General features: G+C 46.9%; 1 protein-coding gene across 5 annotated transcripts in view; it reads left to right on the top strand.

Annotated features, from left to right (window-relative positions):
• The window catches only part of ERBIN (erbb2 interacting protein), a 251664-nt gene that overhangs the window by 173918 nt on the left and 51736 nt on the right, over positions 1–26010 (top strand). For all 5 annotated transcript variants that reach the window (XM_073584218.1, XM_073584219.1, XM_073584217.1 and 2 more), the window contains 5 exons: positions 1917–2006; positions 7518–7574; positions 15581–15644; positions 17931–18005; positions 23178–23322. In XM_073584218.1, the coding sequence (XP_073440319.1) occupies positions 1917–2006; positions 7518–7574; positions 15581–15644; positions 17931–18005; positions 23178–23322 (431 nt within the window). The remainder of the gene's footprint in view (positions 1–1916; positions 2007–7517; positions 7575–15580; positions 15645–17930; positions 18006–23177; positions 23323–26010) is intronic.

Genomic DNA, 26010 nt, shown 5'->3' with positions numbered 1-26010 from the left:
CCACTAATGGTGCCACTAATGTAAGTTCCCTGCCCCTAATCTTATACTTACCAGCTGCTGTCGTCTTCTGTTATCGGCACCTCTTCGGTTGGTCTTCTTCACATTGTGACCTGCTGTATCGATCTAGGGTTTGGGGTCGCTTCTCAGTGAAAGTCTATGAGGCCAGGACAAGGCTCTCATCACTTGCATTGGGAGCTTGTGGCCGTTATCTCTGACTTCTGGTCAGTCAGAAGTTGCAGTCACAAGATGTCGGCGCTGGACTGGAGCGGCGTTGGGAACAACTGAAGACACTGGAATGGTGCTTTAACGTAACACCCAAACCAGAGATGGCCATCTGGCTGATAACCCAAGTAATTTTTCAAGTCTTAAAGGGTTAGGATGTGACTAAAGCTAGCCATACACATGAGGAAACTGTCAGCGGACAGTTGTCTCTTCCGACTCCCCCATACACTTGAGCCCTCGGTGTGGGACGTTTGTGTCTTATTTTCATACGCCTATTTCTCCTGAAAACAAAAGGATCGGCTGTTGAAATTCCATCTGTCCGATCATTCTCTCCCATAACATCACCTATTGAGTAAAGCTGCCATACACATCAGATGGTTAGACGTCACAGCCTACTCAGCTAATGTGTTTAGGTGGCTTTACACGGCAGTTACCTCATAGGTTCCATATTCGAGGCAGTTTTTGACTTTCATTTTTCCCAGATAGCATTGCTAAATTTCTACTACTGCCCAGATATCCCTAATGATTGGTTGAAAAGTAATTGTAGAATAACTCAGATTTTGTAGTCTGATCATACCATTGGACTACTGGAAAAGATCTGTCCAATTGAAAAAAGGACTAGGTCTAAGGAGAATAATACTAATAACCAAGTGTAGCAGTCTCTGGTTCCTGGTGATTTAAGCCCCTCATATACCTTAGATTACTGTCGGCTGACCTATGGTTTGGTTGTTAGCTATCTCGCTCAGTCTGACAAGCGCTCCTATGCTTTTTATGAGAAAGCCACTGGTCAGACACCTCTGGTTTTGGATTATCTCTTAGGTTTAGCAGGTCCTTTCGTTCTCTATCGATTTTGGCGTGTTCAGCCAACCTTAGTCTGTGTATGCCTTTAGAAGCACCATCAGCTTATTATACCTGGGGTTGCCCGTAATCCCTGGTAGGTGGTCGGGGATTGTACCTGGCACCTGTATTGCATAGTTTTCACTGTGATATCACTTATTGGTAGCTGTGTGCAGTAAAGGTTCAGCGTAAGGGCGAAGTCAGACAGCCGTATAAATAGGAGTGAGACTGTAACGCAGTACATGCACTGGCTGGCGGCTCTCCCGACCCATGCGTGATGGCTTCATATATTTTTGCGCAGCTGTCATGTTTGGGTCCGGAGAGCCACCAGCCAAGTCTGTACACTACGTTCCGATCTCGTTATACGACCGCCCTTGTAGGACATGTCACAGCCTGGCGTTATTGGACGGCATCCACACCCGTCGTTTTAGGCATACTTGGATGAATGCCTGCTGATCAAAGAGAAACCACAATCCCCATGTCTAAATTGTAATAATTTCTTAAAAATTGGTTTACAGTTATTTACCCACTGAGCGCCTTTCTTGCTCCCTCGTGTCGCCTGCCGATAATCCCCTTGTGTTTCTTTGCATTTATTAAGTTGAGCTCGTATAAGGCACATTGAATAAATTGCTCTTGATGGACTCAGAAGTAATTTACAGTGTTAATTATCCAGAGCGGCCTGATGTGACAGTTTTACGTCTCCTATTAATAATTTTGTCCTGATCGTTCGAGGTCTGTTCCTTATTATGCCAGACCGCCACATTATATGAGCACCAAACTATTTCCTGTTTACCGATGTTTTTGTTGACATTTTATTGCCTCCTAATTTTTGGTAATATTTTCTCCCCTCTCCGTAGGCTCCCAGATGGGTTTTCACAGCTGTTAAACTTGACTCAGTTATACCTAAATGATGCTTTTCTTGATTTCTTGCCAGCTAATTTTGGCAGGTGAGTTCAGAATATCATATGCTTTATTTGCAGCTGTCTTGATTTAAAGGACGCAATTTGTTATTTGGAAATTTTTAGTGGTCAAATTGCGCAGTCGTGTCGCACAGATGTCTCTGGAATGACATTGCCATTAAGCATGTATCGGAGGGAGGATGATATAATGTATTGTGCCATAACCGCTGTACATGTATATCTGAACCGTGATGATCTTGGCACTTAAAGAAAAGGTGTATAGGTTACAGCCGTAATAGCCACATTTTTGTAAATTTTTGGTGCATTTCTGTAAATGGCTTTTAACACTTAAAGAAGCATAAAATGCTCCTTCAAAAATGAGTTTTCTTTCATACAAATTCTATCCATGTTTCTCACGGATGACACTTGTTCCTAGTATAGTCTATGGGGCAGTTCACATGTCCAGTGTTTTTTTACGGACCCATGTCTGATATTGATGTGATAGTCCGATCAACATCAGCAATGCAAGAGTTTGGGTCGTTGAGAAAAAATTGTGTGCTATTGGTTTTTCATGGACTGCTAGATAGGAGAAAGTAGAGAAACTTTTTTTTTTTTGGTGTAGTGTAGCTTAAGGGCTCGTGCACATGGCCGTAATAATCGGACCAGTGCTATCCATCATTTTGATGGATGGCACTCGTCCCCATATTATTTATACATATGGGGCCAACTCAGTCCAAGGAAAAAATTGCGGTATGCACGAGTTGCCTTCGATGATCGGATGGCTCTCGCTCATTCATGTCTGTGGGTCCATGGAAAACATTGGACCGCACTCAGATGACATCCCAGTGCGGTCCGATTTTCTCGGATACACTGGAGAAATTATCTTTTTATTATTAAAATTATTATTTTTTTTTTTTAATCGGATCTGACTCTGATCTGAGTGTGATTATCATAATGGTGTGACCCTAGCCTATTTCTCTGTCTTGTCTGAGAATGTGCCAAACTTATTACAGTGTCTAATAATTGTTGGCACATATTTAGATACATCCATCTACCGTAATTTTTAATTTTACACCACTAACTGTATGGTTTAATTTGGGGCAAAATGTTATCACCATTTTGGAGCAAGATGACACCACATAACCACAATCTACTTTATGAAGCCATGACCCTTGTTGATGGAGTCTCTAAAAGTGTCTAAAACACTAATAAATGTGGTTCAAAGCACTAGTTGGGCCCGAATTCTGGAGCCTTTAGCTTCATAAATCTCTCCTACGTTTTGAAAGCCAAAAAAACAGCAGGATGTCCAATAATTGCTGTGGAAATAGTATGTCGGGACACATTGGTGCAGAAAATAGAAGTGTGTCCCAAAAGCCTGGAGTAAGGCCGAGTTCAGTCACAATTGCAACTCCGTGTACTCACCCGCATCTAGGACAAATGTAGGACCTGCCTGCTATTACATTACATGCACCGAAGATACGGCCATCTGATTGAAGCCTTACGTCAATTATCTATGGTAAACCCATATCGGATATTATTCTTCTCGCAATAGTGTGATCTGTAAGTCAGACGTATTTGATAACTCCGCTCAGGGTCCATGGACTCTTAATTGCTAGAAGGAAGGTGCTCCGTTCCTAAACCCTACTGATTTTAGCTTGGAGGTTTCAAGATCTGTTTCCATTTCTTGGGGTGTAATCTGTGTTCATATCCGTATTCCTTTATTCTGGGCTGGATAAAGGCTAATCCCTATTTTAAAGGCTCCTCCAAAGAGAGAGAGAGCGGATTGGTGGCACTTTTTAAAGGGCTATTCCCATCTTATATTGATGACCTATCCTGGGCACGATGGTGCTCAAGGTCCATACAGATATGGTTGGCGTAGTTTGGTGTGGAAAAACATGACCCGTCACACTGTGCCCTGACCGTAACGTCATCAAACACCTTTAGGATGAAGTACAGTAGATTGGAGATTGTGAGCCCGACCGTCTCCTCCAACATCAGGGTCTCACCTCACACATGATCTTCTGCATGAACAAGTGAAAATTCCCATAAACGTCCTCCAAAATCTTGTAGATGCCTTCCCAGAATGATGGAAGCTGTTGCAGCTGCTAAAAGACCAGCTCCATATTAATGTCTGTGGACGTCATAACAGCTCCTGATGGTGTCCCGATACCTTTATCCATATGCCGTAGTTTAGCTCAATAATCACTTTTGAAAAGTCTATTGTAAGGACTGTGTTACAGCGTGGTCTGTATGACCCCCAACTGTTATGAATGAGTCACCGTAGAGGCAAAAACAGAAATACTAGCTAAGTCCAGAAAACCAGAGAAGTTGGCAGCTATCGGATTGCAGACCCCTGAACCTATCAACAACTAGCAGTAGCCGTGGGGGGTTCCTACGGTGCCCTAGACCCCTCGATCACAGCTGGAGAACTAAATAGCCTAAAGACAGAAAGGGAAATCTAAACTGCCCCAGAGCAGACCCCAAAGCAATAGGCAGCCCCCAACATATAATGACGGTGAAGCAAGATGAAAAAACACACACAGATAGAAAGATAGGCTGAGCAAATGATGGGGCCCAAGCTAACTAAATAGGACAGGATAGAAAAGCTGCTGTCTGCAATCCGCCAAAACCCTATGAAAACAAGAGCCAACAGACTGATAGGGAAAAAAGCCCTGAAGACGCTAGGCTTCAAAAAGACTATATTAGTACTCAGGTATTTTCTGAAGACAGAGCAAAAAGGAATTCAGCTCACCCCAGCAGGGAATGGCAGAAATCCAGAAAAACAAAGAAAAACAAAACGAAAACACAAATGCAAAAAGCAGAGCAGAATACTTAGCTTTTGAGGAGCAGGAATCAGACTGGTCTCCTAGAATCCCTCAGAGAAATCACCAGCCAGGCAAAAGGGCGTCGGCTGCCTTATATCCAGTCAGCAATTCCAGTCACCCAGTCATCATCATCCTGCTCAGGTGCTTGGTAATCAGCCTCACTACCTTCCTTCACCAGAAGAGGGAGTTCATCAGACCTCAATGGTGAAGGGGAAATTGAACTCACAACACTCAACATCCTCAGTTTAGCGAGCATTGTTCATCCATAAACTCAAACGTCAATTTAAAAATATTAAAAACCTCTAAAATAAAGTAACTTTTTTACAAAATCTGTTTGTAGATGTAATTGTTCTTCAGTCTGTCGTTACTAGAAGTCACGTCGTTTGCGCAGTTCACAATGTAAGGCTCTTATGGCGTTTCCAGTGAAATGTTCCAGTTTTCTGTTTCGTGGTAGGAGCAGAGAAATGAAAATCGGCAAAGTCCTTGATCCTCATTGCAGCGAGCATTAATTGCACCACGAGGATCCCATTGACTGTAATGGTGTCTTCCGTTTTGAAAAGAATAATGCATCATGCTGAGCTTTTATTGTCAAATATGACCAAGACTGTAACAGAGTCTTCTTCAAGGGGTTTTCTGGTTAAAAAAAAAAACTAAAAAAACAGACATTGAACCTTATTCACCCTCCCCAGGTCCAGCTCTGAGTCTCCATCTGCAGCGCCGACCTGACAGAGCTCTGTGGCTCTGTCCAGGATGACGGCACATACTTGGCAGAGCAGCTGGGATCAGTGTTTGGCTGCAGCGCTGTCAAAACTGCAGACATTAGCAACAGCGGAGACTCAGAAATGGACCTGAGGAGGGTGAGTCTAACACAATTTTAATTTTGTTTTCCTAAACACACTGCAGACGGGGATGTGGGTTCTCTGAAATCAGAAGAGTGAACAGATCTGAAATCCTTAGGGCCTATACATATATTTTGTCAGGGGTTTATTCTACGAGTGTTAGTATTTCTGCTGTTATTATTGTGCTTGCCTCTCTCCTTCTGCTGGTTCTGTGCTTTCCATCTTCTGTCTTTTGCTCCTGATGACTCCTCACCCTTCTCCCACTCGTTATTTTAATTTCTACAATACAGGAGCCGGCATTTCTGCTGCTTGCCCTTTGTAGTTTGCGGCCAGCTGAGGTCTCCAGCCAAGTTCACACTAACACTACCGCGCCTTTACACCGCTCAACTCCTCAGTCAGCAATTAAACTCAGCGCCGGGTTTTTTTTTTTTTTTTTTCCATCTAGTTAACCCACTTGGGAAATCTCCTTAGGAGTTGCTGGGGCTTTATATTTTAAAGGGTGATATTTGTGGGCTCTGAATTTTATTTTCTTGGCCTCGCATTGATTTTTAGATGCTTTTAAAGATTTCCATTTGACTGACTTTGGCATTGTGCGATTCTTGTGGGGTTTGTAGAATAGTTGCTGCATAAGTCGAAATCAATGACCTAAAACATATTGTTCTTGTTCAGCGCTGCGTACGGGAAGGGGATCGGGCGTCTGTTGGACCTACATGCTTGTTGGCCATGTTTTTATTGAATAATGATGTAATGCAATGAGGACAGAGCTGCTCCCTTGCCGGGCCGTGAACGTCTTCACTAGGACACAGCCTTTATTAGCGAAGGCCTGATACTTTTCTGTATATAGTAATATTATGCTAACAGCTGATTGTGAAGATCAGAAGCCGAAATGGTTTTTAAGGCTGGTTTGACACAGCTGACTTTCACAGTCCAAGAATGGACCACGATGTCTTGAGAACCCACCGGTCTCCTGACCAAAACTCAACAATCTGTTATATGCCTGTGTCATGGGGGGACCCCAATGGGTAAGTGGGCCCATTTCCAGCTTCAAAGCAGGTGGAGTTGTCCATTATGATGAGCTATTGGCTCATATATTGTTCTCGTACAGGAGCCTCTTCTGTCTATGTTGAGTTTGGGTCAGGAAACCCTCGTTCAGTCTGGAAATCAGGGTCCACACTTGGGTTGTGTTTCACAGACGTCTGAACGGCTCCTAATTCCGTGTGTTGTGCAGGATTTTTATACTGGTGGTCGAAGTTTTTTCCCCTAATTTGTATAAGAAATTATGGCAATACAGATTTAAAGAGGTTGTGTTATAATATCGTAGCCATTACTCACCTACTTGAACCCCTGTCCATCATTCCGCTGCAGCCAACGACCGGTCAGCCATGTTTGGATGCTTGGCACGTCACCACTAAGATTGAAGCGGGGAAATAATGTTATTATGTTAACACATTTCCCCGCTTGTTCCCTGCTTTTTAACGTTTCAGACAACACTTTAAAAAATAAATAAGCTCCTGTTCTGAATTGTGAAGCGGCTGAAAGAAATAATGGACATGACATTTACTCCAGCCGTTCTCTATTCCAGTTAAAGGGCCAAGCAAGCCTGCGCACCTCCTAAAGGGGTTGTCCACTATTGGATAGTCCATTTTTTAATGAGCCCAGGGAGGTAAAAAAAAAATCTCAAATGCCCGCTATTCAATCTTCTGGCGCTCCTTTGCATTCAACACTGCTTCCTCCACCAGTTCCCTGGCATTAAGATCTGGCGAGGTTCGTCTGCAGCCATTCAACGGCTGGAAAAGAAACTTGGAAGAAACTTAGCACATTACTGTGTCTCTTATTTTGTGTCATTCTTTTTCAGCCACTTCTGATTTCATTATCTAAATATATTGTTTCCATAGGCTAACGAAACTTCAAATTTTGGAACTTCGGGAGAACCAGTTGAAAATGTTACCAAAGTAAGTGTTCCTACTCCATTTTTAAGTGGTTGCGTTTTGCTGTTTCTTCAGGGGCGCAGTGGTCCCATGTCTCCTGGTTTTGCGAGGGGCGGTGTACTCCTGAATATTGGCAATTCAGAATAGCGGCATGATGGGGCCTCGGGCTCAAACTATGTGCTATTAGATTCTCAATGATTCCCTTTGCAGCATCAGAGGGCTGCAGGGGGTCTGAGACTGCCTGTATTGAACGCTTCAGTGATCGGGCCAACTTCTGATCAAGCTTGAGCTTGTAGATACTCCCAATGCAGCGGTGGCTTATAGGCGCGAGCCTGCAGCGGTGGCTTGTAGGCGCGAGCCTGCAGCGGTGGCTTGTAGGCGCGAACCTGCAGCAGTGGCTTGTAGGCGCGAACCTGCAGCGGTGGCTTGTAGGCACGAACCTGCAGCGGTGGCTTGTAGGCACGAACCTGCAGCGGTGGCTTGTAGGCGCGAACCTGCAGCGGTGGTCGGTAGTCTGGACAACAAACATTAAACAATAGAATTCAAACTCCCTCCTTTCTTGAGAATGGAGAGGATGTCTTGTAACAAATAAATCGCTAAGTTTTGTTTTTACAATCATGTTGTAATTATAATCCTTACTGATGCTGAGAATAATCTTTTAACATGGGTAAAATTAAATGCACCAATTTATTTATTTATTTTTTTCAATAGGCAATACGTATGTTTTTTTCGTGATCTATGCCCCTTTGGTTATTAACACTTCTTTCTGAACTAGATCTCTGATTCCCATGCCTTTTTTCACCAAGTCATAGAAATAAATGCTACAATCCTGGCAGCTGTCTCACCCCTAGGGGGAGCTCACTGCAGTCAGATTTATTGTTAAAGGGATTCTGTCAAGTAGGATCACCCCTCCTAAGCCGTCTATATGGACATGTAGGTCATAGGGATCTAGATAAAATGATACCTTGATATCTGTGATCCGATATCTTAATCCAGAGAAATCCACATTTTTCTTAATACGGTATGTAAATGATCTTTGGGCCGGACATAGATCTCTCTGAGAATTTACCTCCAGGGCTTATTATAGAGTAAAGTGGGCATTACCTGTGTGAGACATGTGGCTCGGGAGAGTAAACTGTCAATCACTACACTGGTAATGTCCCCTTTCATTTACAATAAGCTCCGGAGGCAGATTCTCGTGTAGACCTGTGTCCGGCCCATAGATCTTAACAGCTCATTTACATATGAATAAAAATGTGGATTTCTCTGGAATAAGACATCGGATCGCAGATATCAAGGTATCATTTTATTCAGCTTCCTATGACCCACATGCTCGTATAGACGACTTACGAGGGGTTCATTTTACTGACACAAGGTGCAGTGGGTGAAATCTCCCCAGGGTTGTTTTTTCTACATGGGGGATATCTTCACAAATTTTGGCCCTGTGCCTATATACACGCACATATATATGTATGTATATAATGACTTTTTTTCTTATTCATGTATTTAAGAATTTTGTTTTATAAAACATGTCTGGAAATAAAAAAAACAAAATCCAAGAACATTTCTCACAAAATAGATAGGTGGCAAATTAAAACCAAAGCATTATCAACTTTAGCCTTGAGCTGCATGCCAGTGTTTGGTGGATGTATCCATGGAGGCAGAGCTGTTTTTCCCATGCCCATATCTTTTTTAGCAGTGTCACCGTAAAACAATAGGTTACCTGGTAGCAAAGTTTGGCTTTTGCATGAAGCAATAATAGGTGACAACATATATCAGATTGTTACAGACACATACCGGTTCTGTTTGTTTGTAAATATGCATGAAAGGCTGAATCCACATTCTCTGCCCACATCTCATCCAGTGGGGTATTATTATACAGTGCCTTGGTGTGTATGTATACCGTGTATATGTATATATACAGTGTGTGTGTATATGTGTATGTATGTGTATGTGTATATATATATATATATATATATATATATATATATATATATATATATATATATATATATATATATATATTACACACTAGTTCTACTGAGCGAGTCCCCTTGGCCGCACGAGTCCCGACTCATTAGGGCACACCCTTGATTATATTGCCAGTGCTGGGATAAGGATGTTTGTTGAACTTGCATTCCACTAAATCACGCACTTGGATCTTTGCATGTTTTCCTGTTCTGTTCTCTCTGCGCTTGTCAGCGCTTATTATTAGCGGCGCAGCCGGACAACAATCCTGCGTCTGTTCATGATGATTTACCGAAGAAAAGATTCAGCTGCTGATCAGAAAGAAAAGCGTACAAAGAGCCAGGACTCTCAGCAGTCATTCTTGCTGCGGAAAATCTGGTCTGTAATTTCTGGGCCATGTCCTGTCTTCTAGGTCATGGTCAGGATTTACAAGCTGAGTATTTATATATTTGTGGGTATACCTGAAGAAAAAAAATCTGAATTGCTTCTTTTAGAAGTAGGAGAACAATGAGAAAACCAAATACCTCTGTGCCACAAACCCGGCTTCAAAAGAGGGAAGGATCCAGATAGATGCTGGATGTATTCGGAAACTGATGATGCTAATGGGTTACTGGGCAGCACGGTGGCTCAGTGGTTAGCACTACAGACTTGCAGCGCTGGGGACTAAATCTCACCAAGGACAACATCCGATAGGAGTTTGTATGTTCTCCCCCTGTTTGTGTGGGTTTCCTCCGGGTTCTCCGGTTTCTTCCCACACTCCAAAGACATACTGATAGGGAATTTAGATTTGAGCCTCAATGGGGACAGAGATGATGATGTCTGTAAAGTGATGCGGGATTAATGGCACTTTTTAAGTGAGTAAAATAAACAAAGACATTTTATACAGGGTGATTCACTCACTATTTTACCCTGAAAAAATGACAGATTGTCACTTTTAGAAGTTAAAATCATACTGAAATTTGGACTTCACATACCTTGGTTTATGAGAAATTGATGCTTTAAATGTATGTACTTGGGGCTAAAAATTGATTTTGCATTTGGGTTTGATTAAAAATGATGGACCGTTTTGCTTTACACAATTCAACTTTCATGAGGTCTTTGGTCAGAAATCAAGGGAGAAGAGCTCAGAAAAAGAAAGATAAGAGCGTTACAAACTCTCTCATTCTCTTTGAATGAGCTGGCAGGCAAATTCTCAGGTAACTCATTCTTCAGCCAGCAATTGTGCCTTCATGTTATTGAGACTGGAGAACCAGCAGGGGTCACTGTAATGCACTTGGCCATAAAATAGAAATAAAATAAGTTTACCATTACATTGCAAATTGTTGTTTAAAATTTATTAATTTTACTATGGGGCTAAGAACTAACAGGCAGGTAGTTGCTCTTCTGCCCAGTGTTTATCTTTGCCGGCTCAGAAAGGTCATGGACCATCTCTGCAGGCGATTCTGCGGTTTCGATCTCTGCCGGCGATTCTGCGGTTTCGATCTCTGCCGGCGATTCTGCGGTTTCCGCTGATGTCACGTCGACAGAGCAGCCCTCCCTCTTCTGCTCTGTTCTGTAGGGGGGGGATCACTGCCGATGACATACTGATTAACAGCCGGCTCATCACTGCCTACCTTCGGGAATCTGGCTGTCAATCAGCATGATGTCAGCAGGTGTGGGGAAGGTGACTTGACGGACAGACATGACTGGTAGAAGGAGGGGACGGTTTGTGCACTAGTGACAGAGATTGACAGGTTAGAAAGGTAACAGCAGGGAAAGACAGAAAAGGGAGTGCAGTACCGTGAAATGACCACAAGATGGCAGGGGAGAGTAGTACAGGACTTAACATCAGCTTAGGGTTTAGGAATCCGCTTAGTCATGGGGGGCGGGGAGATAGGAGCCCGGGTAGGAAATTCCCCTGTGAGAGAGGGGATAAATAGAAGAAGGCGGGGCTCCAGGAGAGTTTAGTTTAGTCCCGGGAGGAGCTCAGAAGAAGACGGACAAAGTGAGAAGAGCTCGGCCAGGGGGACGGACCAAGGAGAGACAGTCAGGGGGGTGGCCCTGACCCAACGGACTGCAGGGCAGGCAAGGAGAAGAAGCAGTCAGGGGGGAGACCCTGACTCGACGTACCGCAAGACAGACGAGGCCCCGGGGGTACCGATTGGAATACGATCTCGGGCAGGTGAAGCGCTTGGGGTAGATTGGTCTAGGACAGCCCCCAGTGACTGACGGACAGACAGACAGATCTAAAAAGATCCGCGAGGTGCGTTACTGTGACTGGAGCTGAAGAATAGGTACCCGGGCCTGGCGATACAGTGATGTAAAGAAGCTGCGTGTTTGGTGGTCATCAGGAGGACGACAAATAAATCCGGAACTGTTACAAGTGGAAGCTGTCTCCGTCTCATCTTTGCCTCGTCTGGTAAGCAGTGGCCCACCCCCCTAGCCCGGCCCCCTACCACATTTGGCGTAGTCGGCAGGATCGCCGCCGCTAATACGACACCTTCCGCGGCAGGCCTGCGTTTGAAGAACCTAGAAGGACTTGGACTGTTCCTGTGTGGATTACAAGTGCCTGTGGATTACAAACACCTGTGGATTACAAATCGCTGACCTGTGGATTATAATTTGGAGACTGTGTTCCGGATCCTTGCTGGTCATCGGGGATCCGGGGTGGTACGAAAGCCAAACAATGGGCGGAGAAGAGGAGCGACTGCGGGGACCGCTGAAGACATCGCCAGGGAGCCTCCCCGTGGGATGCCCCAGCCTGGAGGCTAGCCCGCCGGATGGCGGGGTGAAGAACAGAGGCTGCGAGAGTAGCTGTGGGATGACGTGTCGGAGGCCGCAGCGCTGGGGAAGGTGAGAGTTCCCCCTGCTCTGCCGGCGGCCCCCACCACCCGGCTGCACTGCACGGCCTCCTGTGCTCCTGGAGGCTCTGCCGCGGAGGACTCGGCGGCCTCCGCCGGGCTGATCAATGCCCCTGCTCCCGTCCCCGAACCACCTTGCCCGGCGGCGCCATGTCCGGTGTCGCCGGTGCGGAACTGCCACGTACCCGAACCACCCCGCCCGGCGGCGCCACGTCCGGTGTCGCCGGTGCAGAGCCAGCCCGCAGCCGACGCTGCGTTCCCCCTTTCAGCAGCGGCCCCGTCCATGAAGCCTGCCGCCACTCCGGCCTCCCCTGCGGCCTCCTCACCAGTGCCGGCCGCCACACCGGCCCCGTCTGTGACTCCGGTGCGGCCTGCTCACCGATGTCCAGGGCCGCCTCTGCCGCACTCCATATCGCGGCTGCGGCCTGCCCATCAAGGTCCGTGGCTGCTCCGGCCCTGTTCCAGATTGAGGGTTCGGCCGGGTCATCGGGCTCTGGCGCCTCTGCGGAGCTGTCTGCTAATCACGCTAGCAGGCCCCAGCTTCGCCGCTCCGCTTCTCATCGGTCCACGACCACGGTCCCTCACCTGCGGTTGGAGCTGCAGGAGCTGGGGGCCGGACGGAGCGAAGCCACCACGTCGACAGAAATGAGAGCGTCCACGCCACCACCGGTGGTGGACTGCTGGTTCCCAAGCGGAGAACTGGCGCGGAACGCGCGCCGTGGAACCACTTTTGGCCCCTTCTATTCTTTTTGACTCATCTCTCAGGAGGGAGATGGCCCCTGAGCCCTGGGCAAAAAGAACACTCAGGGCTCGGGAACAGTCGAGACATCCCTGGAACCTCACGGCTGTGGGGTTCCCCTGCTGGACTGGCGCTGCATCCGCCGTCAGGAGATGGCCCGGACTGTTGGGATTTCGTTGCACCGTTGTGCAGGCCTAAAGAGGACAGTTATGCGTCCAAAGTTGAGGAAAAGGTTTATTGTTTTCTCCTGATAAAGCGGGGATGTGGGAAAAAGTGCTAATGTTAAAGGGAGGGGGAGTAGTTCCATTTTATGTTTGAAAATAATGTGTTTAACGAAGGAGTTAAAGAAAAAAAAGAGAGAAAAGGGGTTGCTCCGGTTGAGTAACTCCTATTGTTAATAGAATAGTGGTAATCATATATTCGGTATGTTAAAGTTGATTTAATAAGTAGTGTGTTTAACAAAAAATGTATGTAACAGGTTCCGGGTACGAGGTAGTTGTGACGAAGACGCCGACCATGACTCTTTTAATGAAGGAAGAGGAGATGAGAGATATCGAACCAGACAGTGGTCCCAAGTCAGATCCCCGACACCACGGACACCCCAAAAAGGAAGAAATGGTTGAAGGTAGTGGAAGGGGAGAGCAGTGGGAGGTACACGCCGTAGAGTAGTCCGGGTGGACCTCGCCAACCCGAAAGTAGGCTGCTCGGAGCATGGTGCTCCTGGTTTAGTTCGGTCCCCGTGGCGGGTGTAGCCCAACGACCGGTCCAACAACAGACTGTGGATAAGATTCAGAATGACATAGGTAGGACGTACGATTATTGGGACGACAATGGACAAAGGGTGGGGGAGTGTGGGGAAGGTGACTTGACGGACAGACGTGACTGGTAGAAGGAGGTGACTGTTTGTGCACTAGTGACAGAGATTGACAGGTTAGAAAGGTAACAGCAGGGAAAGACAGAAAAGGGAGTGCAGTACCGTGAAATGACCACAAGATGGCAGGGGAGAGTAGTACAGGCCTTAACATCAGCTTAGGGTTTAGGAATCCGCTTAGTCATGGGGGAAGAGAGGGGATAAATAGAAGAAGGCGGGGCTCCAGGAGAGTTTAGTTTAGTCCCGGGAGGAGCTCAGAAGAAGACGGAGAAAGTGAGAAGAGCTCGGCCAGGGGGACGGACCAAGGAGAGACAGTCAGGGGGGTGGCCCTGACCCGACGGACTGCAGGACAGGCAAGGAGAAGAGGCAGCCAGGGGGGTAGACCCTGACTCAACGTACCGCAAGACAGACGAGGCCCCGGGGGTACCGATTGGAAGACAATCTCGGGCAGGTGATGCGCTGGGGGTAGATTGGTCTAGGACAGCCCCCAGTGAAAGATCCGCGAGGTGCGTTACTGTGACTGGAGCTGAAGAATAGGTACCCGGGCCTGGCGATACAGTGGTGTAAAGAAGCTGCGGTGCGTGTTTGGTGGTCATCAGGAGGACGACAAATAAATGCGGAACTGTTACAAGTGGAAGCTGTCTCCGTCTCATCTTTGCCTCGTCTGGTAAGCAGTGGCCCACCCCCCTAGCCCGGCCCCCTACCACACAGTCACGCCCCATTGACAGAGCAGCCCTGAAGAACAGCTGCTCTGCTGATGTGAAGCAGTCGAATCGCCGGCAGGAGCGATCGACGACTGCTGTGTAGAATAGGCAGGTAGGTGCCTCAGATAGGAGGGCTTGTGCAGCGCTTCCTGGAAATTAGGACTAATCTTAAAATGAGAAGGGAAACTTGGAAAGGGACATTACTAGGGGACTAATGTGGAATTCCCCGTTCTTTTTTAAGCTTACAAAGATTTCCATTATTATGGAAATAATGCTAATTTCTTGTATGATGGAAAGTTGTGCAATGCTCAAAAATACTTTGTGATTTGTTTTCTCGCCACTTTGAATTTATCTTTTTGCTGTCAGTGAAGAACATACTGCATTTGTTAAAGGTTCAGGTTCAGGTGGAAGTTCAGGCACTGTTCTGGTACCTGAACCGGACCTTCTAAACAGTATGGGTCAGGTATCAGAACCCGAACCTCCACCCGTCCCATCCATCCCTAGTCTCTACGTCTGGCCCAAACTTGACACACCGGAAATGATAGGAAATGCTCGCTCAGCCAATCACTGGCTGCAAAGATGACCCGGCTCAGTCAGTGATTGGCTGAGCTGCATCTTCTGTGTTTCAACACAGGACCAAAGAAAAGAGATTGGCCAAAAAGAAAAGTATCAGAGCAGGGAATGCTGGGATTTTTTTTAAAACATGTCTTAGCCCTTTATGTATGGTGCTTGCATTTCACTCCTGCAGAATTCCTTGTTCATTTCTTAACCGGCTGTCATTCTGAAAACTTATTGGAAAACGGAGTCCTTTAAACGTACATTTAAAAAGAGATTGTCAACCCCTAACATTCTCATATATGTGCTATTTTACCTACAAATATATAATTTCTGATTCCTTCCTCTTTCAGAACTATGAATAGACTTACACAGCTTGAGAGACTGGATCTCGGAAGTAATGAATTCACAGAAGTGGTAAGTGTTGTAGAAACTCCCTGCGTCTTATGACTTTATTTTGCAAATTGCTCCTATTACAAACATCATGGCTCAGTGTGTAATCTGTCTGACCGGACTAGGACAGAGATGACGACACTGGACGTTTCTCTCTCTGATTTGTCTTCCACTACCGTTGCGTATTTCGGTGCATAAAAAGTAAAGGTGACCTTGGTTTATGTCTCAAGTGGCAGAAGATGACGCCATCTTATCCCTTTTTAGTTAATGGTTTGTGTTACGGAACAGATCCATGCTGTACTGAGGTCAGCTTGTTATTGGTCATAATTTTAAAATGTCTAATGGTTTTTTTTTTCTGTAGTTCAGCTGAACACACTTTGATAGTTTTGCTTTTTTACTTTATTCAGTTGTTTTCTTTTTAGTTTATGATCCCTGTTAAATTAAATTAAATTTTCCATTAAAATGAATTGTCTTAAGATGATGGCTTCATTGGATTTTGATTTTTTTCCTTAAAGGGGTTGTAAACTACTGAACAAACACTTAATAAAGGGGTTGTCTGGCTATAGAGTATAAGTCCGCAGCCACTCTATGTGCCAGGATTCTTCTATGTTTGGAGCAGGCAGTGATGTGACCGGCCACATTCCGACTAGACTTGTCCTGCTTCACGCAATACTCTTCCATTGGGCTAGGTTGTGCACGTCTAGTCGGCATGTGACTGCATGAATGCAAATCGCTTTATTGCGGTCACAAGCGCTCCCAGCACTGGCACCGGAGAATCCTGACACACTGCATGCTATGAGGATTTACAATTCTGCAGTCACATGAAGCAACAGCAGACTTGTACTCTTAAGGCCAGACAACCAGTGGTGGGATTCAAATTTTTAACAACAGGTTCTGTGTTTGTGTGTAGGAAAGCCACACCCATTTTTAAGCCACACCCATTTTTTAAGCCACACCCATTTACACGCACCTTTTCCTCAAACATATACAAGTAGGGGCGCAGTCAAACAGTTTTAAAAAAAAAATAAATACTAAATTGGAATGAGATCAGAACAGTGCACAGGTCCCCAAAAGGCAGCACAGGTTCCCAATAGACAGCATAGGTCCCTAATAGGCAGCATTGTTCCCCAATAGGCAGGCACAGGTCCCCAAAAGGCAGCACAGGTCCCCAAAAGGCAGCACAGGTCCCCAAAAGGCAGCACAGGTCCCCAAAAGGCAGCACAGGTCCCCAAAAGGCAGCACAGGTCCCCAATAGGCAGCACAGGTCCCCAATAGGCAGCACACGTCCCCATTAGGCAGGACAGGTCCCCAATATGCAGCCAGCACATGTCCCCATTAGGCAGCACAGCAGGTCCCCATTAGGCAGCAGCAGCACATACTGACCTGACACAGCAGCACCGGTGTGACCAGTCCAGGATGATGAAGATGGCAGGCCAGACCCGGGGTGACTAGGAAGACAGGCCGCAGACCACGCGCAGCTCACACTGGGTGGCGGCGCGCGGTTCGTCCTGGTTAGTATCAGTGCGCGGGGGCCGCTGGGGTCCGGCGGGGTGTGCTCAGTCCCTGCGGCTGGCCGGCTGCACGTATCAGTGCGCGGTATCCGGCGCGGCGGGCGGGACTAGGAAGCAGAGCAAGAGTCCTCCTCTGCTCCTGCTCCTTGTCAGCTGCTGCAGGAACATCAAAGTACCGGATCGCGGCTGTGAATCTCCCCGGTTCAGGGAACTGGCTGCTTTTTTAACAACCGGTTCCACCGAATCGGGGAGAACCCGCTGAATCCCACCCCTGCAGACAACCCCGTTAACGGCCCAGTATTGCTGCATAAAAGAAAAGCAGTTCTCTGGAAGGGACATGAAATTCAAACATATCACAAAAAAGACACCAATATTTGGTCACAATGCCAACACCTGCAGGATGCAGTCCGGCCCCAGTGGTATACGGCGGAGGTAACACAGGTGCAAAATACTGATATACGACCACTCGTACTCCCATCATTCATGGAGGACGTGGTTGCCTTGAAGTAAAAACCAGCTAGGGAAAGTCAGCTCACCACGTTCAGAAGCGCTCTGGTTAGGTAGAAATCCTGGCACACAGCTGTCCTAGTCTGGGATGTGAGTAGCAGCATACAAAAGAAAGAGGGTCGTTCTCCAGCGAAGACCAATTCAGTTAAAAAAAAAAAAAAAAAAGTGAGAAAGCCTTCATTATTTATATATAAGGAAAAAATGCACTGGTCACCATGAAGGTCCACAATACGTGACCGACGCGTTTCAGCTAGAAGACTTAATCTACTCTGTTACTTGTGTTTTCTTAAAGCCTGAAGTACTTGAACAATTAAGTGGGTTGAAGGAATTCTGGATGGATGGCAATAGACTCACCTATATTCCAGGGGTAAGTACACGCTCAAAGTTATGTTAACACATTTAGTATTTGCGGCAGATTTTTCTCATTAGCTTTGTAACTTTTTTGTGAGTATTTTAACTTCTCACCACATTTGAAAAGTCCAAGAAAAGTGGTTTTATAGGCAAACTGTCACCATATTTTTGTTGTTATTCTGATAGCAGCATGATGTAGAGGCAGAGACCCCGATTCCAGCGATGTGTCACTTACTGGGCTCCTTGCTGTAGTCTTTATAAAATCACTGTTACTCTGTCGCCTCATTGGGGGACACAGAACCATGGGTGTTATGCTGCTGTCCACTAGGAGGTGACACTATGCATAATCTGAAAAAGATTAACTATGGCTCTTCCTCTGCAGTATACACCCCTGGACGGCGTCAGCCTTCTCCAGTTTTTGCTTAGTGTCGCATAGGAGGTACACCTAAAGTTTTTTTCCCTTTTTTATTTTTTTCCGTTTTTTTCCTGACGGACTACAGATGAAGAAAAGTGGGTCTCCTGCGAGACCCCCGGCATGGCTGCTTCCTCGGCCCCTATTATAGGGTGCCCGGTTGAAGTTGAGGTGGCTATTCCCCATGTCGCTCCTTCCCCAGTCCCTCGGGTACTGGTTCGAAGTCGAGACCCCCCTCCTTCCCCAATTCCCTTGGGTTCTAGGTTGAGGTCGAGGCAAGGATGAAGCCCCCTGATGGTGACAGCAGCACCTTCCCTAATCCCCCTCTGGGGGCATTAGGTTGAGGCCCCTCAGGTAGGGCCTGTACAAGGCAGCATTCTGCGGCTCCAAAGCCAGGGACCTCCAGCCCAGCTGCGGGCTCCTGTAGGGGCCGGGGGAGAGTCCACGCAGGCATAGCACACACAGACACAGGGCTCCTGTGTCCCTGTCTCTGCGGCAGCGCCAGCTCCATAGCGCTTCAGGGGGACCCCTCACAGGGCCCCGCTCCTGTTACTAGCCCCACCGCTATCCTGCCTTTAGATCCGGGGGGGGGGTCTGGTTTAGATCCGACCCCCTCCCGGACATCCACGCCGACCTGGAGCCCTTCTGGGCATCAGACTTCAAATTTAGACCGCGGCTTCGGCCTAGCTGAAGCCGCCGTCTCCTCCCCGCCCCCCAGATGACAAATATGACACCTTACAGTGTTATAGAAGGGGCGGATCGAGACAGAAAGGGCGCGTTTTTACATAGCTCTGCGCGCCCTTTTCAGCTCTCCGCCCCCCTTCCTCTTCCTCCTCGTCCTCTCCGCAGCCATTTCTAGGTCAGAATTGCTGCAGGAGAAGGCATTGTGACATCAGCAGCACGTCAGCCAGTCTCCGGGGAGCACAGGACTGTGAATCTACGGTGCTGGACCTAGGGGCACACTGGTGGGGTAAGATCCCAGCTGGGTTTTCTTACTCGGCTGTGAATCCATATTCCCTATAAGGCTGTCCTATAGGTTTCCTCTGCATTGCCAGCCCTTCTGCACTCGGTGCACTATGCCGGGCTCAAGGTACAAGAGAACCAGGCAGGACTGCTTTTATGCATTCTGCACAGCCTGTAAAACCACTCTCCCTAGTGGCAGCACGTACCCGCACTGCCGGGATTGTATCCAAAATACTGGATCAGAACCCCAAGAGGCTCCTACCAATGCTTCAGCGTCTGCTACCACGCCGGAATGGGCTACTCAAATGTAGCAGTCTATGACGCAGTCCATAGATAACCTGACCTCCACATTACTCCAGGCTCCGCAGGGTCATGTCTCGGCTATGAGCGTTACCCAGCAAAGGGACAGCTCCACTCAGGGACAGGCCGTTTCTGGCTCTCCCAGACGTAAGCGGACCCACAGGTCGCGTTCATCTGCGTCATTCCATAGCACACGGTCATCCCCCTCTAGGGAGAGACACCGTAGTTCCAGGTCACCTAAACCGTCCCCTACTAGGGACAGACAACGCAGATCTCCACAGCAATCCCCGACCACAGGAGACCTCCGCCCCAGTTCGCCCACGAGGGAACGCCTCAGCGATACGCAGGATTCGGAAGGCATCTGTGACTCCGACTCAGACAATGAAACGGAGAGGTCTCTGGTTCCCGGTACCCCTAGCAATGCAGCGCTAGTTGAGGACATTATCTCTTCCATCCATCGGGTGCTGGACATTTCTGATCCACTCCCGGAAGCCCCAGAACACAAGATTGGCTTTGAAGGTGTTCTGAAACCGCCTAAGGTCTTCTCTAATCACCCGGAATTTCAGGCGATACTTACTAAGTAGTTTTCGCAGCCCGAAAAGAAATTCACCAATCGCAAATATTTGGAGGCAAGGTACCCTTTCCCACAGAAGGACACCACGGAGTGGACAGATCCGCCCGAAGTGGACCCTCCAGGGGCCTCCCTGGCTCCCGCGTTCGCTTCAGTCTGGGCGGCTAAAGCCATTCTGGTTTGGGCCAAAAATTTGCAGGATGGCCTCCAAGCTTCCAATCCTGAGCTGTCGGACCAAGCGGTTCAAATAGCAGTGGTAGCAGATTACATGCTTCATGCAGCTCTGGATTCCGCAAGAGTTATAGCGGGAATAGCATCAAACGCCATCACAATCCGGCGTATCTTTTGGCTACGGGATTGGAAAGCGGACGCGGCCCTTGAGACCTGGGTTCTAACCCAGGCAGGGCTCTCACCGGACGTCATTAAGACCATGATCAGGGCACGGAAGCCAGCCTCCGCCAAGATTTATTACCATACCTGGAGAGCTTTCTTTACCTGGTGCAAATCTCACGGCCAGAGTCCACTCCCTTATTCCCTCCCAAAGGTACTTGGTTTTCTTCAATCGGGCCTGGACGCCAGGCTATCCCTAGGCTTGCTTAAGAGCCAGGTGTCAGCGCTCTCTGTGCTTTTCCGGAGGCGCATTGCTAACAAGCCGCAAGTAAGGACTTTTCTCCAAGGAGTTTCCCGATTAGTTCCCCCCTACAAACGTCCACTGGAAACGTGGGACCTCAACCTGGTCCTGACAGCATTGCAGGCACCACCTTTCGAACCCCTTAAGGAAGTCCCACTCCGCATTCTATCACAGAAGGTGGTTTTTCTGGTGGCAATCACCTCGCTACGCAGGGTGTCTGAATTGTGAGCACTCTCCTGCAGACGGCCCTTCCTAGCCTTTCACCAGGACAAGGTGGTTCTCCGTACAGTCCCATCCTTCCTTCCAAAGGTTGTGTCCAACTTCTACCTCAATGAGGAAATTTCACTGCCATCCCTTTGCCTGGTTCCGGTTCATAGAGTGGAGAAGGCTCTGCATACGCTTGACCTAGTCAGGGCATTGCGTATATACGTGTCTAGGACTGCGCCCTTCCGGAAGTCTGATTCCCTTTTCCTTCTTCTGGAAGGCGTTCGCAAGGGTCTGCCGGCTTCCAGAGCTACCCTTGCCAGGTGGATCAAGTCCACCATACAAGAGGCTTACCGCCTTAACAATTCTCCTCTTCCGGCCAGTATCACGGCACACTCTACACGGGCGGTAGGGGCCTCCTGGGCCATTCAGCACCAGGCTTCGGCACAACAGGTGTGTAAGGCGGCCACTTGGACTAGCCTACACACGTTTACGAAACACTACAGAGTTCATACCCAGTCCTCAGCGGACGCGAGCCTGGGTAGATGGGTTCTGCAGGCGGCGGAGCCCCAAGTTTAGGGACCTGTCAGCACAATATTCATCCATTGCTTCCCACCCAGGGACTGCTTTGGGACGTCCCATGGTTCTGTGTCCCCCAATGAGGCGACAGAGTAAAGGAGATTTTTGTGTTCTCACCGTAAAATCTCTCTTAGCCTCTAATTGGGGGACACCGCTCCCACCCTGTTGCCCCTACAGGCCGTTGTTATGATTGAGTTCTCATATTGTTCTTTGAGCTCGTACATAGTGGCCTTCTTACAGGCATGGTTATGTTGTTTCTGTTATGTTCCTCCTAATGCTTTTGCACAAAACTGGAGAAGGCTGACGCTGTCCAGGGGTGTATACTGCAGAGGAGGAGCCATAGTTAATCTTTTTCAGATTATGCATAGTGTCGACTCCTAGTGGACAGCAGCATAACACCCATGGTTCTGTGTCCCCCAATTAGAGGCTAAAGGGGGTTTTACACTAAGCGATATCGCTAGCAATATCGCTAAAACGTCACCGGTTTTGTAACGTTATAGCGATATTGCTAGCGATATCGCTATGTGTGATACTTGCCAACGACCGGCTCCCCCGCTGTCCATCGCTGATCGCGCGAGAATGTCCGGCTCCATTTCTCGTCGTCAGCTTCCTGCTGTGACGACGAGCGACGCGTGGACGCGGGTGGGAGGACGCAGGATCGCTGTGTGTGAAAGGTGAGTATCGCGCGCTGCGTCGCTGTGAGATCTTTCTGTATGAAAGCTCACTAGCGATCATTTAGCGATGCACCAGCGATCCTGACCGGGTCGGATCGCTGGTCGGATCGCTGGTGCATCGCTAAATGTAAAAGGGCCTTAAGAGAGAGAGATTTTACGGTGAGTACACAAAAATCTCCTTTTTATCAGCAGATTATTATCAGTACAGGACTACTTAGTAGTCCAACAACACCCCCCCAACCACTGATTGGCAGCTTTCTGCCTATGTACTCTGAAAGCAGCCAATCAGTGGTGTGCGTGGGGTTGTGCAGACCTCAGCATTCAGAGAGCTGCTACATTTACAGCAGATAAAACCGTTTTAATCACAAATGCAGCAACCAGTAAAGTAAGTGTCACATCACTGTAATCAGGGTGTCTTCCCCTAAATTATGCTGCTTTCAGATGGGGTAGCAAACATTTTGTGACAGATTCTTTTTAAGAAAGGCCAAGATGAGTCACATTTAATAAAAGGCATGCACTTCTCTATATTTAGCTCCTTTTATTCCAATACAGATCAGTCTGGTGCATAAACCGCCGGTCGTGGTAAATCTCACTCAAAGTTTCTGTTTTTAGAGATCCCTTACAACTAGTAAACAGTTGGGATATTGTCCTCGACATTCCTCCCAACCAACATGCAGGAGGTGAACATTTCAGAAATGTCGAACCTCTTGAAGATCCTCTTTTGTTTCCACGTACACTGAACAGCATTTCTTTGTTGAGGACGTGGAGATTCTTCCATCAGAATAAACATGTGATACATCAGTGAATACTGGTCACACGCCGCCTCACATAGACATTCCTTTCTCTTCCTACAGTTTCTCGGAAGTCTGAAGCAACTAACGTACTTGGACCTGTCAAAAAACAACATAGAAATGGTGGAAGATGGAATTTCTGGGTGTGAATCTTTACAAGACCTGCTGCTGTCCAGCAATGCCATACAACAGTTACCAGAATCTATTGGTTGGTATCTCGGAGGGAGATGTAATGTGACTGTTCAGTAGCAATACTGCTTGGAAAGTAAAGAATCCCGCACGTCGGAGGGTGCTATTAGTGATCGGGCACTTATCAGTGGCAAATGTGCTCTTGTTTTTGTGGTTATTTTTTTTGGGGGGGGATCATGCTGATAGGAAGAAGAACAAGAACTATTAGTGTTTTTCATGTGTAGATTTCATACTCATTACAGTCTACTCATCATTGAATTTTTGGTTGTTTTGTGTGTTTTTCACCTTTTTTTTGTTACACCCACATCATTCTATTTTCACCATTTTTTAAAGTCTGTCTTATTTGTGCTCACTTTTTTTTTTTTTTTTTCAGTTTGTGGGTGGAGTCTTCCAATTTCAGATCATTTTCTTCTGCTTCGTCAGTTGCGAAAAATTTGCAGAATTTGGCTTAGCTCCACTCCACCTAGTGTATTTTTGAGTATGCCAAACTCTTGGAGAAAATGTTGTGACTTTTGGCACTAATGTGCAATTTTTTTTTTTTTTTTTACGCCAAAAGTCAGAAAGCCCATTTTTAACTTTGCGCCAAATTTATGAATCAAGTACACCATTTTGATGAACAAGACAAAAAAAAAAGGACTGTTACTTAAAAAAAAAAAAAAAGAAAGAAAAACTAATGATGAATCGGGACCCATATTCACATGTCTGTGTATTTTTGAGTGGTTTGCACCAAATCTGATTTTGGAGTCAATGATCATACTCACCAATGGGTATGTGAATTAACTGGACAACCCTTAGATATCATCCATTTTCTGAGCTTTTTTTTTTTTCTTTTTTTAATCAGAAGCTTGAGAAATTGTTTCTAAAATGGCCACACTGGCCAAACACTGACTTTTTTTTTCCCTGCTGTTAACCAGCTTTTTGCTTGCCGTGTATAAAATCACACCCGAAAGTAGTCAGAGGGGGTTTAAGGGAATGAAATTGCGCTAAAGTTTTGCAAGTTTAAAACTCGCACCTTAAGAATCGATCAAAAACATGTAGAATCACTAAACTCTGGCCAAAAAGCAGGAAAAGAAAATTACTGGCACGTATATTAGACTTCATAAAAAGTTGCAAATTGCTCAAAACTAAACCAAATAACAGGGTCAAAGACAATAATGAACTGGGGTAGAGTCTGGTCCAGAAATGTGGCCGTTCGCAACATTTTTTTTTATTTAATTAATCTAATTTTTAAACTGACTCAAACAGATTAAAAAAGTGTAATCGCTTCAATCCATGTGTAATTGATCAAAAAAATTTTTTTCTGTAAAAATCACAATCATAATTGCCTCTGACTTGTTTACAAGACCCCTGTACATAGGCATCTTGTTATTTTTATGTGCTGCTGAGTGCTGTCACATTAATGTCGTCCGAGTGCAGTCCGGTGAGTTCCACAGATTCATTGACTTGAATGTCCAAATGCGATTTGATAATCGGACCAAACTCTGGCAGGCATCGAGTCGGTCCGAAGAAAAAATCGGACAGCCCCATAGAATAAAATTGGTCCGATTTCGATCCGAAAACATGGCCATGAACTAGAGACCTTATATAGAGCTCAAAATCCATGTTGTCATGGTCACGTGTGTCTGGACGCAGCGAGTACCGCAAGGCGAACCCATGATACGCGTGACCCTGGATACACCGCCTCCAGTAGGGCGAATTTAAATAATAAAACGTGCAGCTGGATACACCGCCTCCAACTGGCGAATTTAGGTAATACACGTTATATATACAGTAGTCTGGAAACCCCGCCTCCAGTAATGCAAATTTAAATAATAAAGGGGAAACCTGGGTAACAATATCAATGGTGGGCCCTGCGATAGGGAATATGGACGTGGAGACCTCCTGTACTCCCCTGAGCCAGTGTCCCTGCACTCCTAACGTTCCCTATGCCGGTTCCGCACCGGGCGACGCACGCGTACCTCAAACCCTGACTCGCCCTGCACCTAAACCCTCACTAGGGAATTGGTCGGTGCGGAAACTAATCCCACCACTGCATTAAACACACATAAGGGAAAATGACAATACAGGGGGAACACCACTTAGCTTTTCTCCATTGCGTACGCTCCTAGCAACAGAGCCCACTACCTGCGTGCATCTTCTCCTCCAACCGGATCCATCACCATAACCGGATCCATCACCCTAGTGCAGCCTTGGAGCAGAGTCCACCACCAGTTGCAGCTGTCCAGTAAACAGAGTCCCAAAGATGAGTCCAGCTTCTGCCAAAAAGTCCAGCATGCTCGAGTCCAACTTTTCTGCCAAGAAGTCAAGCATGCTTGAGTCCAGCTTTCAGCAACCAAGTCCAGCATGCTGAGTGCAACTCTCACCATAGTCGCCACTCCACCAAGCCATGCAAGCACTTCCTGCTGACACCATAAACTTTGACTCCACCACGCCATGCCAGCCCTTCTTGCAGACCACATCTTTGAACTCTAACAATCCATGCTAGCACTCCTTGCAGACTCCATAGCTGACTCAACCCCTCTGGTTGGGCTGCCCAGGACTCTCATTCAGCTCCTTCATCACCCAGGCTTGCTTCCCAAATGACGAACTATCAATATCACCAACGATCATCAAACACACCTGAAACTCTTTTATTGAGCCTCACACCTGATTTGTAATACGTGCACATTAAAACTAAAGTGTAATACCACTCACCACCACCGGGGCA

This window comes from Dendrobates tinctorius, unplaced genomic scaffold, assembly GCF_039654945.1.
Source record: "Dendrobates tinctorius isolate UK_male_01 unplaced genomic scaffold, ASM3965494v1 ptg000083l, whole genome shotgun sequence".
NCBI lineage: Eukaryota > Metazoa > Chordata > Amphibia > Anura > Dendrobatidae > Dendrobates > Dendrobates tinctorius.
Note: the sequence above shows the minus strand (reverse complement) of the source record. Positions and strands in the feature narration are given on the sequence as shown.